Here is an 18,488-nt window from a genome sequence, read left to right as displayed (position 1 = left end):
CCCTCAATATACCATCAATATCCCCTTGATAAGCTCCATGCACCCATCCCATACCCATGGCTCTAAAGTCCCTCCCTAGAGACACAGGCAGTTTCAGAGGGAAATTCGATCCATTCTAAGATAGGAACCTAATATTAATTGGGTAAATGACTCCCTGGAAATGCCTTTCATGGATTACAGAGGCAGCCTACACAGTGATACTAAATGAGATGTTAGATTTTTGATAGCCAAAGACAGATGAGTTACATCCCCTCCTGTATGCCGCAATAAAGTAAAATGTAGTATGTCTCACAGAAAAACTTTGAAATGATACTGAAAATAAAAGGGTTCTAAAAGTGCAATTAAAGAGAAGTCTGTGCTCTGGCATTTTGTTTTAGTRCAGCAATTTACCTTCTGGCTAATAATGCTATTTCTAAATGAGTCAATACTACCTTTTGCTGGGTGAGTACAAGCAAGACGTTAGGGTCATAGATACAACACCAACATCTTAAAAAGGGCACAGACAGATTAGATGAAAAACTGTAACACAGACTAGTGAAATATTTCAGAGGTGATGGTACTAGTTTTGCACCTAAGACAATCATGTTTAAGTAAAACCACAAGCCCTGCAAGCTCCATTTGTGTGGGACAAACTACTGAGCGATTCTGCAATCTGCAGTGAAGCTGCCCAGGTTGGGCATTGGTGCCAAATATTATTTGAAATGGATTCTTGTTCCCTCTTCCAACTCACCCCCATTGGTTTCTTGGGCTTCATAACCTGCAGAAAGTGATAGATGGAGCGGTGCTTGCCTGGAGCTAAGTATCTAACGACACACAGGCAATGTTGGGAGGCCAGGATCCCTCTGTCCTCGAATCCTTCTGGTGCTCCTATCCCAGCTAGGTGTAACATGTCTCTATGAACAGTGTCTGAGGCCAACAGGGGTACTCAAAGACCCCGGTGAGGACAAAAGGGARATTAAGCCCTCTGCTTTGGACAGAGTCCTCACATTTCCCTAGGCAAGAAGGAGGTGCTGTTTTGAGTTCAGTTTTTGAGGTCATTCTTGGCAACTTTACTTCTCTATCCTGCTGTTTCCAATTCTCAAAGGAGTTCTTCAGAAGTACTTACATTTGTTTTTTGGCATTTGAAACTAGTTTAAAAGCAAACTTTCTCTTGAGGTCTGGTATTTCCCTGAGGTTTCATCTGTTATTGCACATGCTGTGGGATAACTTACATACAATCCGGATGCCAAAGGAGAAGAACAGCCTTCGACTCTTAACTATGAGAATAGGTCGTTTCCACTAACATTTTTGTGGCAAAGGCTTAAAGATGATTGTGGGGCTCCGGGGGGAGAAAGATTCGCAGGCTGCCTCATTACACGCCTGCCTGACAAACAGCACCTCTTCTCTATTTTCCCTCGGACAACAGTGCCTGCCCATCCACTTGACTGGCTGGATGGGAGGACTGCAGCCTGGCCGCCAGGTTTCCGCGGGTCTGTCAGCTTGGCGGGGTGGTGTGGGGGAGTCAGGATGGTGTGCACGAGTTGGGACAGGGCCAGCCTGCAGCTCACCCTCAGGCAGGACTCGTGACACCTGAAAGCCATGATGAGCACTGCCAGGGCACACTGCTGGCAGACCCCTGCAAGGGGGATGCCAAGACCTAGGCTCTCCATCACTGGGGACACAGGGCAGTACTGTCTGGGCCAGGCTGAGGTGGCAAGTCAAAATCTAATCACAGCCAGAGGTTTTAATTAGGGTGTAGGCATCAACTTAATACTATGCTGGCAGGCAAAGGCTGTGCTCCCCTTCTTTCCATAGGGCTGGCCTGCAAGCAGAGGAGTTGTACAGCACGAAAATACATTCCTGTCCCCACTGCAAATGGCAGCTCTCCCACTGACATCTGAAAATCACTGATGACTATGTTTTTTTGAGCCAACAAGATGCACAGAAACACACACACACACTTACCTGTCTGCCCAATAGCCAAGTATGCATCTAATTTATATGCCATTGCAGTTACAGCTAACTATTACAGCTTTATTCACATTACAGTACTGCATAGAAGTCTCATCAGACTGGACATTTTTGCAGACTTGCAGTACAAAATTTCTCTCACGTACCAGAAAGTTCACAGTCTAGATTACAAGAACATGACTGAGGTGAGCCTGGGGAAAGTGGCAAATGACAACGCCACACAGTCAAGACGGTTCTTTATCAAACACCGCTAGGATTTGCACTGTTGGCATCCTTACATTTGGGAGATACGATATAGTGGCTGGTTTTGGAGGACCAACCTCAGCGTGCCTTCCACCGGGCACCTGTGGTCCTGCTCCTTTGGCAAAGAGTTAGAGACCTTGGTCCAGCTGTTCAGTGCAGAGCAACCAGGTCCTGAAGGACAAGCGGAAATGGTACATCCTCCACAAGCGCAGGTGAAAAATTATGATGGGTCATAACACTGAAGTCAAAAACTCCTTTGACTCTACCAGGGGTGAGGAGCTGGCCTACCATGCTTTAAGTGTTATTTGTAAATGGTCTAAACTGTTCAATTTACGTTCAGGGAAAAACACAGAAGTAAATGTGATGGGTTGGTATGCAAGTATGGCTGCCCACTTACCAGCTTTCTCTTTAGCACCACTGATTGCTTCAGCTGTTAATGGAGAAACTTCACGTCTGCCAGCAAACAACTGGTGATCCGGGTAAAGAAAGCCAGTGTCTTCCAGTATCTGGGCTGGGCTGGCAGGCTTGTAACAAACAGATGGGGAGCCTGTAAGAAAGAAAAATGGGATGTCAATAAATAAACCAACTGAATGAAAAAATATGAAACCATGACCTGTGACAGAAGTCCAAAATAATTTTCTTGAGTGTAGGTAGGTGAGCTGAGAAGCTCTGCTGGGGCCACCCAGCCAAACACCTTTGCTATCCTTGACACCCTAATAATACATTAACTTTGATGAATGAGCAGCAGCCATCAAGTCATCAGTGCTATTTCATGCATTGATTCAGCCTAGCTGCCAAGGTCCCCAAATCCAGGCACTACGCAAGCCTGACCCAGCCTAGCTTACAAAAGTTGGTAGTGACAAGTTCACAAATCATGGTATGTCCCCAGAATAAGAATGCAACAGAGCAGGAGTAAAACTGAAAGACGCTGCCGGCAAAAAGAAGGAAAGAAGGAGAGCTGAGAACCCAGTGGCACATTCAATAGCAGCCGAAGTCTGTGAAAGGCTTCACCTCAAAATCCACTCACTCATGAACAATAGTTCAGTAACACAGAAAATTACTGGGACATAAAATACAGCCAACACTATCAAGAGAGAAAGCTTATAAATCACTTTGTCCAGATGTTCTTAATATGGTAAAGAGAGGATGTAGTTGGAGAACCACAGAAATATCTCAGGCTGACTGACTCCCAGCATAGGATTCACATGCCCTAACTTAGGCATCTAACAGACATCTAAGACTTGAACTAGTCACCCCAGGCTCCCTTCATAACCAGTGAGTAGAAACAGGCTCTCCTGGAGCCTACTGTCAGGGCTGTTTGTCTCTGGAGGTGTCTATTTTAACAAGTGTCTTCAAAATGCGTCACAGCAATATTAAGACGTGAACAGCATTCACCCCATGTTCACCTCCACTCACCTTCGCCTTCCCTGCTTCCTACTCCTTTTTCTGAGCACTTCCTCAGCCTTCAAAACCGAAGGCTCTCTGAGGACAAGAACTGTGGACACGAGCATCTCCTTGCCCTGAGTTCACCCTGGTGCACCCAGGACACAGCAGAATTGCTCATTTATGCTCCTGGTTCCCTATTTTAGACCAATAGATGGCTATCAACCTCCAACGCTGACCTACTTGGGCAGAAGGCAGAGGGTCCTGGAGGTGGTGGCCTTGGAGGAGGACATGTACATCACGGTGGGGCAGGAGGCCCACCAACATGGGGCCTGGGTAATGAAAAAGCACACTTTCCAACACAGCGGTGTTGGCAACCCCATGCTCTGCAGGATACACTATCAGCCACCGATGAACCGGAATGATTAATCCTGACTGCGGTTGGCGTTCAGGCTAACTGCACAGTCACTACCATATATCACACTGGGATGTTGCTTTGCTCTCCCTTTTCCTTATGAATCATCACTAAAGTCAATGACCCTGTGCTGAGTAGGGCAGYGGGGCTGTAACGAGGGATAGGGTCTAGTCCTTCCTCTTTGCAGGCATGAAGATGATGATACAATTTTCTTCTGTGCCCAGAGGAGAGGAAATAGGCATTTCTGTGAAATGTTAATGAATTCATCACTTTATTATTCATATTATGCATGAATCTGTATAGCAGTTATCTATATTTAGAGAGCAAGAGGGAAAGATTGCTCAATTGAGCAGATACAAGCCAAATACGTTTGTCAAAATTAGCTTGGTAGACTGTCCTGGAATTTGTGCTGATGCTGATGCAGACCCAAGAAAAAACTCAAAAATCTTAATTTCCAACATTATTACTGTATTCTGCTACAAAATAATATTAAAGGTACCATTCCCTGCTCCTTCACCCACAGAGTCCTGCTTTGGAATCACAAATTCTGTATGAAACAAAATAGTTCTGATTCCAGGTTCGTTTTATAAATAAAAGCTAAATACTGCAGTGGAACAAAGAAAATCCACATGCACAAGGAAGATAAACTGTTTCAAGCAGTACAGGCAACATAAACAGCCAGCAATTACCAGTTAGGCCACACCACTCACCAACTGGAATTTAAAAGAAAGAAACTGTTAATAAATTTTTGCTTTCTTTTATTTGCTTTCTGAGTTTTGAGTCAGAAGGTACCCTCAGGTCATGTTTTCAAATTCTCCTAGATGCAAAAATGGAGAATAAAGATGTGTTTTTCTGTAATAACAGTAGAATTTCTCATCTAACAGCTCCTCTTTGGGGGCTGGGGCTATAGCACAGCAATAATGTAAAATCTTGTACTAAAATTGCAAGGACTGGTAAATGCAATCATCTGTCAAATTGTTCGGTTTCAGATCTCTATTACACCAGMGTAAAAACCAAGTGGCTCCAACGGAGGCAGAAATCATTCCACTTTGCTTGTGTCGTTGTTGCACTGTAATGATGTTTTATGTTCATTCACTGAAGGTTTTAATAAAATGTCAGGTTTAATTGGCGCAGGAAACTAGCTTCTGTGTAAAACAGATAACAGTTGCTGAAAGATCAGTGCTCGGGCATGGCCGTAATCCAGACAGTGCACAATACTACGAAACTTGAAAGCTTACTGAGGCTTCGTGAGCCATTTCAGAGCAAGGACAGGGCTTTTTCCTTTTTCCATTCGCTGTTGCAGGAGCATCATAAAACCGAGTTCCCTCCCCTGGAGGAGAAGGGGCTGCCCACAGACGAGCAAGGCGAAGCCCACGCTCTCTCCCGCAGCAGTGGGCTCATCCAGCAGGATTTGCTGGCCCGGGCTGGAGAGGTCTCCATGTGGGTCTCATCACACAGGGCAGTGCCACCCCTGCAGCCAGCCTGGGGCACGCTGCCGAAATGCAGCGCCAGCCCTTGGGGTGCCTGGCTCCTGTCGGGGCGCTCCCTCGCCTGCAGTGGCATCTCGGGGAGGAAAAGACGGCTGAGACGCCTCCCAGCTCCTCGCTCGCCYTGGGTTTCCCAGCGCACTGCACCTTTCCCAGCACGGCTGTGGTACCACTGCGAAGCAGAGCCGTGATCCCCAGCGGGAGGGCAGGAGAAGAAAGTGGCTGGAGAGGGTGAGTGCAAAGGCGCAGGGCAGGCAGGGCATGGAGAGGCCGATTTAGAGAGGAATTAACACGGGGAATTGGCTCCCTTCGGTGCGATTATGTGTGTCTTGGGCCACTGCAGCGGCAGGTTATCTTCCACGCTGAAAAAACAAACTGAACACAGCAGCATTGCTGGGAAGGAAAATAAAACCAGGAAAGCAGAGCGACGGATGTGGCAAGTGTTTATTTTCCAGCCCTGGCTCACACTCTGTCTTTTGCTTTCCACTGCATTGAAAGAGGCCTTTTCATTCTTTCCTTCTTGTTTCATCAATCGGTCATTTGTTTTGCAATCATCCGATGAACAGGGCGAGAGGCGTCTGCCTCACTACAGTGTTTGAAAATTGCAATGCAGGATGAAAAGGAAGTGGTTACTGTCTGGAATGGCAAGTGTGAGACGAAAATGTGGGTGGGTGAACAGAGTGAGAGCAACCACCAGAGGAATAACATGGGAGGGGGAGCGGACTCCTCTTGCTAATATTATAGCAGGTTATTATGGGCCTCCTCTGACCAGGTCCGCACTGCGCTCGGCGCTGTACAAACACGTGTCACACCAAGGGCTCTCCAGCATCAGTGGCTCGGGYGCTGCAGGAGCACTGCCGCGACTGCTGGCAGCTGGGAGCATTGGCATTGCCACCGGGAGCCATCGGCAGAAAGCCCCGCGCGCCCTGCACTGTACCAGCTGATGAGCTGGCTTGACACAACACTGGTCTCTCCTCCCCGACTGCCCCGTGGGCACGCTCCTCCCAGCAAGTAGGGCCCAACACCGGCTCCCACTTGTCCCTGCTGTCCCCAGCAAGGAGGATTCTCTGCTGCCACTGTTTTTCTCCTGTCTGTCACATTCACCAATCCCATACCTCACAAATGGGGATCCGACTCCCTCACATGCCCGTTCCCAAGTCCCCTCACCTTGCCTTTACAAGGCCTACCCCCAGATCTGTATCCACAGGCAAGCTGGGTGGCATAAAAAATTGCCGAGCTTGAGATAGGATGGTATAAATGACACAGGATTTTAACAGCCAAATAGCAAGCACGGCCGAACTGCCTTGCTTCGCCAACAGGTTTGGCAATGTCAGTAGGCTGTCACAGGTAGTCCCGCATTGCGGCATGAAAGAGGAGCTATGGTGTAAGGCTGGATCATGTCTAAAGGGGAGCAGCAGACCTAAGCGTTTAAACTCGAGAGGGGAGGAATGCCTGCGATAACCCCCAGGACTGAGCGCCCAGCGTAAAYGTGACAGTGCAAGCTCTGCAGCGGGGCACAGAGGATCAGCAGCAGCCATCTCCACAACCTCCAGAAATCACAGCCGGAGCACAGGAGCTGCTGGGACAGACCCGTTCACTTTCAGTGGCAAGAACCACCTGTTCACAGGAGATTATTTCTCCATATCTAGGTGACCCTCTTTCTGGAGGAGTCTCAGGCAAGAAACGCAGACCTGTTTGCTGGGTGCAACACACCTAGGACCAGTCAATAAGCTCTAGGAGAATTCAGACACTAACTACCAAACAGAGCACATGACACTCTTGCCAATGCRACAACAAGGCAGCAGCAGAGGAGAGGACAGTTAGCGACAGAGCACGCAGGCCGGGATGTGAACCATTACAATGTACCCTCCAGGGACCAGACCATAGCCCAGATGTTCAGAAAACAGAGCTTTCACTTCCCATGAAGCTACACACCATCCAGCAGAGAAACATCCGACAAAGCACAGGAGCAGCTTGGAGAAAAGTAAGTCACAGAGGTCTTCTCTTTATAACAGGACCTCGGTAAGCTAAATACATGAGCAGGTCTCTATCTACCAAATATCCTTGTAGAGCAGTAGCAAAAGACCATATGGCAGACACTGTTGGGACACAAGTCCTGTGTGGTAACCACAGCCTGAGGGCAGCACCAGGGACAAAACTGAAGGCCATGGAGAGGAGCAGAACCTCAAGAGACCAAGCCATGGCCAGGATGCCTTAGAAACAGCCACAAGCCATATCCAACCCGACACAGGAGCAAGGCCCAACGCCAGTGGGATGCCACCCCCCCAGAAAACAGTCACCAAAAGCATCCCCAGCACCACCCACAGCAGGAGACCGGTTTTAAGGCCAGTTTGAAGACCAAACAGGTCAAGTGGGGAAAAAAAAACATGGCCTTGAAATTAGTACTGGCATCAATGATGTGCTGGCACTGGAGGTGTTAGAAGGGAAGATGTCAAAAGGCGCAGAGCACTGGGAAGGAGAGCAGAGCTGGCAGGAGGAAAGCCTGCAAAGAGCTCTAGGGACTCACTCTGCATTCACGTGGTGGGAACACTACTTGTCCGTGTGTAACAGCACAGACCAAACACAAGCCAGATACTTGTTTCCTGAGCTGGCAAAAGATTACACCACCCCTCATGTTACCTTTGGGAGGATAAAATACCCCAGATACCCATCTGAGGGCCATTTCACTGACATATACTGCTACTGGGCTGCCAAAATCAGTCCTTTCCTAATTTCCATAAGTGAAAACGCCCTCCTACAACCGTGACCCTGGCAGGGCTGCGTCAGAGAGATGGCACGTGGCCCAAAAGTCACACCTATTTCTGCAGCTAACGCGGGGACTTCCTGCCGCCAGCTGGGAATTCCCTCCCAGCCTTCACCACAGCCGATGCTACTCTGAAAACAGGCACTGCTCCGAGTAGCTGACTCAGCGGAGCCACATCCTCCAGCCGGGACCAGAAGGGAGGGCTGTGGCCGTCCCACCCCTTCCTTCCCACCACTCTGAGCCCCTTTGTTTTCTCCCGCCAGCCAACACGGGGCTGTAACCTAGCACGGCCGCGACAGTCGAATGAACAGGGCCCTTCATGGGTGGCATTTCTGTAGCTGGAGAAACAGCAGTGCTGCTCTTGCTTCATTTTATCCTCCGTCCGCAGAGGAAGCGGAGATGGGAAGGGACGGTGCTAAGGAGAGCTGATGACGGACGTTTTCCCCTGCCACCGATGCTCTGCAAGGCTCGGCCGAGGACCAGATCCTCCTCCTGATCCCGGGGCAGGAAGCAGCTGTCACAGCGCAGGACAGCTGCAGCCTGGCCAGGAGGTCACCATGTCTCCCACAAGAAGGAGAAAGGCACCTTCTGCCTCCTTCCTCCTGGGAAAGCCCTTCTGCCTTGCCCAGCGGAGCCTGGGGAAGAAGCGGCACATCTTCCACAATGTTTCCTTTGAGAAAGGCACCTTCAAGCACACGGAATGCCTGTGCCCCGTGGTCAGAGAGCCCTGGGGCTCTGAAGAAAGGGCTAACCTGCTGTGACACCTTTGCACAGGATCAGGAGAGAAGATACTTTACCAACAGAATTTCTTAATTATTTCTTACAACTAAGGTCACCTGAAAAAAACTAAGGCCAGCAACATGCCACCACTTTGCTGTCCTGCTGAAGAAGAGCCTACCAACTGCAAAAGTTCCTGAGTTTATAGTGTTTAGAGATTGAGGCCTGGAACAACATCACATACTTGCCAAAATGCTTGGGTTAGACTCGTAGTTGTCTCAGGTTCCCTCTAGAGTCAAATAAGAGAGATCATCATCTTCAGAGATGGACTCTATGGTCTGAGCCACCTCCTTGGGCATCCATCTCTCTCCATGGACTACAGAGGGAGTCTGGGATGAGGACTCTGCTAAGTTAAGGCACTGCACACAGGCACTGTGGGGAAGATGCAGTTTAGACTGAATCCTCCTCCTAGCAAAGCTCATGCTGCAGCAGGATGTTGCTCTGCACAGAAAATGGTTTGAGTCTCTCTTTCTCCCACATGACCTCAATCTGGCCAATTGCATTTGCATCACATGCACTGAAAATATTATAAAATAACACTTTAAATTCATTTAAAGATAAAATCAGGAGAACTGTATGGTGTTAATTAAATGGCATAGTTTTATGGAAACCCATTGGCTCAACCAGTCAAAATCTGTCCATGTAACTGTTCCAGTTCCCTTACAAGAAATGCAAACATTTGCTAACTATGAACATGAAATGTTAAGAAAAAACCCTAGCTAAAGAGTCAAAGCTATATCTGACTTATCTAAATAGTTATGGTAGCGCAATCAGTACTGCATGCAATTTTAGTCTGTTCACTGGGCCGCTCTGGGAGGGAACTGGCTCTTGCTGCCTTTTCCCTGTGCTATTCTCACTCCTCTTTTTTATAGTTCTGTGGGTGCCAGGCATAACTCCCTGTGGTGAGCTCTGGGATGGAGCATCTTTCTCTAAAGGCACCAGCATCTGGCAACCTGGCAGACCTGGTGCTCTGCTGGCAGCTCTGCATTTGCTGCGGGATCTGTCACATGCCTGAACTGCTGATAGGTTTTCTAAGCGCACTTGTGAGCCTGAGCACAGTTTATTTTTGATTCCAAGGAATGTGCACGTGAAGGACTCATCGCAAAAAAATTCCTCAGTAACTGGAATGTACTTTTCCCACCGTAGACGCACACGGCCAAATCCTGCAGCCTGGTTGAAGAGGCAGGTCTGGACACTGCCTGGTCCCACCTCAGCTGAGCAGCACTCCCACTGCCATTGTTTTGGCTACAAAAATCAGCGTACAGGCCAGCAGTGGTCAACYTCCGTGGCTCTGTTTTGCTGCCCTCCACAAGCTGCATCAGGAATATAAATGCCTCAACTCCTATTATTATACACCAAGTCTTGCCATTTGAATATATGAAGACCCCAGAAGGAGGGAGATCCAACGTCTGAATCCACAGTAATCCTAGATGTGCACAACATGTTATCAGCATTTCCAAGCACCAGGCTGCAGGGAACAAGCCCATCCTGTACCCAGTAACGCAGCCGAGCCAGCCCGTTTGCACGGGCTTCGCTTGGGCCGACGTGCGCAGGCAGCTCCGTGTGCTGGCACGTGCCGCCTGACCATCCCGTGCTACACACTTCACTTAAAGAATCACACAGAGACGGGATCTACTACTCTCAGGCTGCATCAGTACTAGTAAATTAAAGAGAGCCTGGGCACGTTCTCTGCTGACAGGACACGCTTGCCTATGCTGTTAAATGGTCACCGTCCCTGGCAGGATTTTGCCAGTGCCAACTATTGTTTACCTGGGGCAGCTCCAGGATAGCGTGGGATAGGGATAGCATGGAACACAGGAAGACAGGGACAGTGTAGAAGCAGGCAGAGGCCAGGGGCCTTTCCCAAAACCACGCACACAGCTGCAGCGGCCAGCTGCAACCTCTTCTCTGGATAGCTCTGGAGGCGGAGGGGTGCCCCACGGCCCCAGCACCCTTCTGGGGCATCAGTGTCTACCCACACCCAGTCTGAACCTTCCCAGCTGCAAACTGGGGCTGTGGCCCCATGTTTTATCGCCTGCCAAGAAGAGCTTGGCCCCATCGTCTTCGCAGGTGCCCTTCGAGGGGTGCAGGCTGTTATACACCCCTCAGCCTCCTCTGCGACAGCACGTTATCTCCGCCTCTGCCAGTCACCCAGCTAAGCCCCAGCGGATGCCCCTGGCCCCTGCGGCCCCGGCACATCCTCCCCTCCCGACCATGGAGGGGCACCCTCACAACCCAGTGATTTAAGGCAGAGGTATGGGCTGTGCGTACCTCCGAAGGCAATAAATCCTGCTGTGCGCTAAACAAATTGCTCAACAAATATGCCAATGCATTTTGAGATCGACCAAATTCCTGAACTAGGATTCAATCTAGCCAATAGACACTACATGTTAAGTTGCCACATATCCGCCATCTGCTACCCTGAGCTCTGTAGGACATTTTCACATTCCTGGCCTGATTCAGTCCTTGCTGAATTTAGCAGGTGTCACAGGCCCTCATGGCTGCACCATTACCACCTCTCTCATACCTGTCTGCTTGCTTGATAGCAATTTATTTGTTTTCTTCTATGATAAACATGTGCTATACCTTACAGAAGAAGACATATTATCCCAAGGGATTATTACACAGCGGTGTAATTCATTTGAAGATTCATAACTATTTTAACRAATCATTTACTAAGATTAATGCAAACAAGCCAGCAAGGACCCAGAGACAGCAGAGCAATTCTTAAATATTTCCTGTTTCTGATGTGATTTTGAAAGCGATCTGAAACAAAGCCTCATAGGAACCTCACTGCTGCAGCACTATAGGAAAGTCATATTTTCAGAGCAACAATAGCACCCCCAAGAAGCAGATTTCTTCCCCAAAGCCAGTGCAGCAGCTAGGCAGGCTACCTGGAATAGATGGTTTCTTATATCCAAAGTTACTCTTAGAAATAAATAAAKAAAGAAAGAAAGAAAGAAAGAAAGAGACTGTGACGTTTGCAACTTAAGGGATATAGGCAGAAACAACTCTCCCTGGGCTGTGTAGCTTGCAGGAGTAAATCACCAGCTCAATACCACGTCAGGGAGCCAGGGCAATGCGCTCTGCCGGTGCAGCCATGTGTGCCGTGTCCCAGCCCACCAGCTGCCAACGCTGTGGGAACGGTGCCAGTGCAAAGAGCGCCGTCAACCCTGCTGATAAGGACCTACACCAAGGAACAGCAACACGGGGCTAAACCAGACCCCCAGGCCTGAATCACAATTATTCCAAGCACTGTCATGTTTACCCGTAAATGCTACAAAACTCTGCGTGTCCAGGCGGCATGCATACACGCGCATGCAGGCACGTCCATGAGAAATCTCTTGCCTTCAGGAAGACATTAAAAAAATGCTAGTTCTGCAAAGATAGTTTCTGCAGTGTGCTACTATTTAGAGGTAACACACCAAGGCAAAACGAGGTGATGAGCTGCTGTATTGCACATCTCTCACCACTGTGTTTCCACCTTGCCAATGCTGCTGCGGGACTCGTTCGAGGCGCAGCCCGCACGCACGGTCCTTCTCTCCATTCAGCGTCCCCAGCGCAGTATGTTCATCCCAAGCCACAGCCCCGAATAAAAGCAAGTATTTGTATTAGGAGAAACGCTTTCCCCACTTGTACTGCACTGACCAAACGGTCCTAACCAGACTGAGGTGTTTCAAATATCATCCAAAGCAATCATTTGAAATTAAAAAATAAGTAAGTCGGCTTTACGCTTTCCTATAAACTCTTCTGCAGTTTGCACAGAAGGTCCAAAAGAGACAGAACAAAAATGACATCGTTTCAAAGTCCACATCTGTCTTTCTGTCTCGTAGCCAAGCCAGAGAGGAATATAAATACCTTGTTCCACATTTAAAATATCTTCTATCTCCTGTTGCTGCACAAAAATCTCAAGTCAACAAGAAAGGAAAATAATTGTTTAAGGGAAACTGCGACGATGATCAAAGTGCTCCGAGYGCAGGAGGGGCTGTCCTAGGGCCAGGACACGAATTCCTGAGGGCAGACCCATGAATCCCTGCTTCTAAAGTGCCCCAGCTCCCTGCCTCCAAAGTCAGCCTCCTGTCCGCTTGCTTTATGGCCCATGAATCTGCCTGTCTTTCCAGAGCAGCAGCCCAGTTGTGAGCGGGAGGACTGCTCTGCCCCAGCCACACGGCCACYCTCCCAAGGGGTATGAGAAAGATTTGAGTTTTCTTAGGATCAGGAAAAAAATTAACTCAAGTGTCCTTTTTCYTGATTAAGTTCTCTGACCACTTGGTCTTGCATACGAAAAGGAGACCCCACTTCCAACACTGCTCCAAAGGATGCTTTAGGAAGAGTGACCCTCACTCCGTTCTTCATAARGGTTCCCGTAGGCACCTATCCTCCAGGCTGGGTTATGATTCGTTTGCAATCCCGGCTCCAAGAAGAACGGGTGTTCAGGCATGCTTTGGTGACCAGGTTCCCACTGCCTGGCTGTAGGCAACTCCCCAATAACCGTGCAGGTTTGCTAGGTCACTTCTGGGGCAGCTAATTCACTCCTGCGCACCATAACTCTGCTTGGGAGCCACAAATCTGCTGCCAGAGCTTCTGAGCCTAGAAAGCACCAAACAATCACCGCTCAAATTATTTTCACGGTAAGAGAACAACATCTTGCAGGACAGAAAGCCAAGCACCGTAACAAACAACAGATGTGAGCGAACATAACCTCTCATCTTCCACATTAAAGCCCAGGAGCTACCACATCTGAAACCTGAAATCTGCCTCACCCCCTGTGCCAGGCAGATGCACCAGCCCAAAATGTCCTCCTGGAGCATTTCGGGGAGATGTCCAGCTTCCCTACTCCCTTGGCCGGGAAAAGCTCCCTGGAGTCTCGCTTTTCAGCCAGAGTCCCRTCATCGCACCCTCCAAAAGCGCCTCGCAGGAGAAAGCACTGAATGAGGGAGCCTGTCCGGACAACGAGAAAAGGCAGCGAAGGATGCCAAACCCTGTCTCTTCCAAGGTATCATGTTAGCACATCCAAATTTAAATGCTTATAAGGATGAGCACCTTCTGTGTAAGTTTAGCCTAATCCACTTATTTTCATCTACATTTCCCCTCAGCAAAAAAACAAAGCAACTGAGCACAAAGCTCCGAACAAAGCAACACGAGCGCACTTTGAAAGCGGCTCCCGAATCTGGCAGGAGATCACATGGATGCAGGGAAGAGCGAGGCCAAGCCTGCCTGCCCGGGAGATCCCCGCCGGGCTCCTGCACCCTGCCCGCGCTGCCGACCGAAGCAGGTGTGCACCACGGCGCGGTGCCACGACCGGCTCCCGCCTCTTCCATCTTGCACAGCCACCGTTTTCACAGGGCTGCGATAACCTCCCGATTTCGCCCGCCCTCCCGGCCTCAGGGGGCCTGCGCAGCACAGCAGGCTCGGTGCCCGGCGCTGAGCACCCCGTGCGGGCGATAACGCACGGCACAGCGCCCGCGGGGCGAGCGCGAGGGCTGCCTGCCAGGGACGATGCTCCTGAATCAGTAACTTAAACTTCTACTTTGATCAAAGTGCCAGTGGCCCAACTATGACTTATGTTAGTGTTGCTGTTTTGAGATAAAAAGTTAAGCTATTATGCAGAGTCGAAAGTAGAAAGGGAAGAAACTCTCTCTAAAAGAGTAAAATATAAAGGCTGACATCAAGCTTGCAGATCAGAGCAACACTTCTAATGCAGCTGCACCAGTTTGTCAGTACAGCTAAGAGTCTGGAGACATTTTCATTACACTGTAAACTCTGATTAGCAAGACATAAAAAACCTCTTTTCTTCCAAAAAAGAAATGACACAAATTCATGACACAAATTCTCGACACAAATTCTCAGGGAAGAAGAATATTTTTTAAAGTGAAAAAAAGAATCATCTATCAACCAGCTACTACGTACGGACAAGACATTTGCAAACTTCAAATTTAAGCTATGATTAACTTTGCTGTACTTACTGCCTTTAAAAATTATCACATTACAGAAAAGTGCCGGCATGATCACTGTCACTTGGATATTTAAGTCCTTCTATTAATTAAACAGAGGAGTGAAATAGGACCTAAGACTGCAAGGACTCTGTGGATCATTAAGTCTAGTTCCTTGTTATTTCAAGCAACCATATTATAAAACTCCCTTCTTGAACTGAATACACTCCATTTTAAAAATAGGATTTTTTTTGCCTCAATTCCTCCTGTTGGGAGGCTGCTTCAGAATCTTATTCCTCTGATACACACAAATGCGCTTCTAGTTTCCCGCTCACAGTCACTGCCACTGCTCTTTATCCATGTGTTTTTTTGCCAGTGGTGTCCTTTAGGTTAAATAGCTTTCTCCCTGAGTCATTCCCACAAACTTGCAAGCGTACAAAGGAGTCTGGGATAAGGGCAGAACAAAAATAGTACAAAGACTGTACAGTATTTCTTAACTGAAAATGCAAGCATTGAACTCTATCTTATATATCGTCCTTCACATTTCTGGATTTTTCTCGCCCTTTTTTAAAGCATCAGCAAACCATACACTAAGCACTGACAGTGCTTTCTTTTATCAACGTTAAGAACTCCTTGTGATGACCCTACACCAAGCAGCGCCTGTGCATTATTATTAGCTGAAATGTCACATCTAAAGAAAAAAGAAGTTAAACCTTCCGCCCCTCAGAAAACACATTAAAATTCTGAACTTCCCATTATTAAATCATTACAGGCRATCTCTATGCAGCCCCTTTGAAAACGCAGCCATTTAATAAAGGCGTCACAGGCAGAAGTGCTAACAGGATGATTGGTTTCACCTCCTGTCCCCAAACGGCTGAGGCCAGGGTCAACATGGGAAAATCACCATAACTGCCGACGTCGCGTACCCGTCGGCTCCCACGAGACTGGAAAACACCCCCAAGGCTACAGCCACCGCTGGCGGCGGTGGGACCCGTCCCGACAGGCGGCACCCGTCCCGGCGGCGGACGCCCTGCGCCGCGGGGACCCCAGCCACCTCCCGAGGTCCCGGGGCCGAGCCGCCTCCCCAAGCCGCCTCCCGACGCCGCGCGGCGTTTGCAACGCCGGCCCGCGGCACCGCACGCGGGGCCGCCAGGGCTGCCCTTCTCCTCCGCGCACGAAGCCAAAGCTTTCGGTCCCAGATTTTATTTCGGCACGCATTAACAGCGCAGAAAACGGAGCGTGGAGGGCAGGTGAATAACGGTTTCCTAGTGACTTCTCTGAGGTCGGCTTAAATGCAGAGTGAATTTCACCAAAAGCATCCGCTCATCATTTTCTAACCCGAGCCTTGGTACCTGGAATTACCGTTATCTGAAGCACGTTTGTATTTGCGATGGACGACACAGGCAGAACAGATGATCCAAAGCAGCGCTCAGCTGCACACAATCCCACACTACCTTTTCCTGCAAAGCCGCGTCCTACCAAAGGCGCAGGATCACCCAGACCAGACGCCATCGGCTGCCCCAGCTGGTAAGAAGGTGCTCTAGTTTCAAGATACGGTATCCACCCCGGGGCCGGGAAAGACGCGGCGGTGCAGCTACGACACGCCTGGAGTCTGGCATGACACAGACAAGTCACCCAAAAAGCAGATGCCAAGGGAACACGCCAGTAAACGCTGCAGCGTCTGCTAACGCTTCAGTGAGGCATTCGGGTCTGGGTCGGATGCTCCGCTCTGCCATGCGCTGGTACAAATCTGGAATTACTTCACCGATTTCCACGGATTTACTCCACATTTACACCCCGAAAATTCAAAGCAGAATCTTACACATTGAAAAAGTCACTTAAAAGGCAAAAAAGTGATATACCTCATAAATACCTGACATTTCCAAAGAAACGTTTCCCTAAGGATTTGTTTGTAAAGAAAGATGATGTTATCGTTGTTGTTATTATTATTACTATCTTTTTCTATTTATTTCTATCCATTTCTATTTCTGCTCTGTGCAGAAGGAAGGATGATCCATTTAAAAATTCAGGACACAAATGGGAACCAGATTATATCCATCCCAAAGCTGCCAAAAAGAAATTGCTGTACGAAACCAAAATCCTCCTGGGATTTTCCCAAATCCACAAATATTCCTGAGCACTAAAGTTTCCAGTGGGACTATTACATTAATTGATAGTCGTTGTGTGAAAACACAAGTATTCAGCCATTTTCCTGATRTTCTCCAGCCCAAGGTGGCTGCAAAAAGCACGTCCTCCCACCTTAATGCTGGAGTAACGTTTTACCAGACCTGGTCTTTCAAGTGAGCTGTACACCACAACGTATCTGTGTTAGAAAAGGCACTGCGGACCATCAGCCTTTTGTTTCCCTAATCAAATTTGTAGCGTTCGTAAGTAAAAGAACTCTTTTCTTCCCATCCATCATATCTAGGAATAAATCTTTCACGCCTGGTGCCGCCGGCTCCACGCCACCAGCCTCCCGGCGCGCACAGCCGCGGGCCCATGGGAAGGCAACGCGATGAAAGCGGGTTAAACGAGAGCCTCCTTTGGCCTGAAGCGACTGGCGAAGCCTGAAACTCAAAAGCTTGCAGAAATCAGGTTGGATYTGCCAGACTGGCAGCTGGGAAATAAACATTTTTAACTGAGTAAATTTTGCTTGGAATCAACAGGACGGAATAAAACCTTAAACTCTTCCAGTCCTGGGATTTTTACAGGGCCAACCTATACTTTTAGCCAGTTTTGTGCTGACTTGCTCTCAGATACTACCGTAAAAAAATCTTGAAAAATGCAGCCATTGCAGATCCCTCTTGCTTCCCAAGCCTCCGCTGCCCAGAGCCGGGTGCAGAGCTGCCCACCACCACCTAACCAACCACTGGGGAGAAGGCACYGTTCACCCTTCTTTGGATCCGCTATGGACCCAGCCGGGAGGCCAGAATCGCCAAACCGGCAGGCTACAAACAGACGTTTGCGGGTATTTTCTGAATAAATGCGATGCCCTTAATTTTGTGGTGGAGCTTCCTGCAGGGGACCTCTTGCAAGGAGCATGGGAGCTGTCTCTGGGCCTTGCTCTCTGCACGGAGGATGAATGCTGGAGGTGGGTTTGCTCCCCGAGGACCCTGCGTTGAGGGGCTGGGCGATGATGAATTGCCCCTAGCCTCTTTGATGGCCTCTGTTTCAGGCAGAGTGCATATGCGCAAATGAAAAACAAATCATGCCAACTGGGAATCCATAGGTTTTCCCTATGCAGCCCTGACACCTCCTGAGTAGCAACACTTGCTTATTTGGGTTGGTATTGGCCTCTTCCAGCAGCTATGTGCTTTCCAAAAAAAATCCCCAAAATAAAAAAGGGAAGCAAGGGGGAGTGGCACATGCTGGGACAGAGGAAGAGGATGGACACGCAGGAGACATGAAGGGCCTTCCCATGGGGTACGAAGGAGCAAGGGGTAAATCCACTCTCACGTCCCTCAGGGTGCGAAGGAGCAGGGGGCAAATCCACCATCACATCCCCCAGGGTGCGAAGGAGCAGGGGGCAAATCCAC

General features: G+C 48.9%; 1 protein-coding gene across 1 annotated transcript in view; it reads right to left on the bottom strand.

Annotated features, from left to right (window-relative positions):
* Positions 1-18,488, bottom strand: part of AMOTL1 (angiomotin like 1) — an 86,827-nt gene that overhangs the window by 51,028 nt on the left and 17,311 nt on the right. Inside the window, exon 3 of the mRNA XM_026071932.1 lies at positions 2,591-2,740. Coding sequence (XP_025927717.1) covers positions 2,591-2,740 — 150 coding nt within the window. The remainder of the gene's footprint in view (positions 1-2,590; positions 2,741-18,488) is intronic.

This window comes from Apteryx rowi, unplaced genomic scaffold, assembly GCF_003343035.1.
Source record: "Apteryx rowi isolate R43461 unplaced genomic scaffold, aptRow1 scaffold_332, whole genome shotgun sequence".
NCBI lineage: Eukaryota > Metazoa > Chordata > Aves > Apterygiformes > Apterygidae > Apteryx > Apteryx rowi.
The sequence above is the reverse complement of the archived record's forward strand: the minus strand, read 5'-3'. Positions and strand labels throughout refer to the sequence as shown.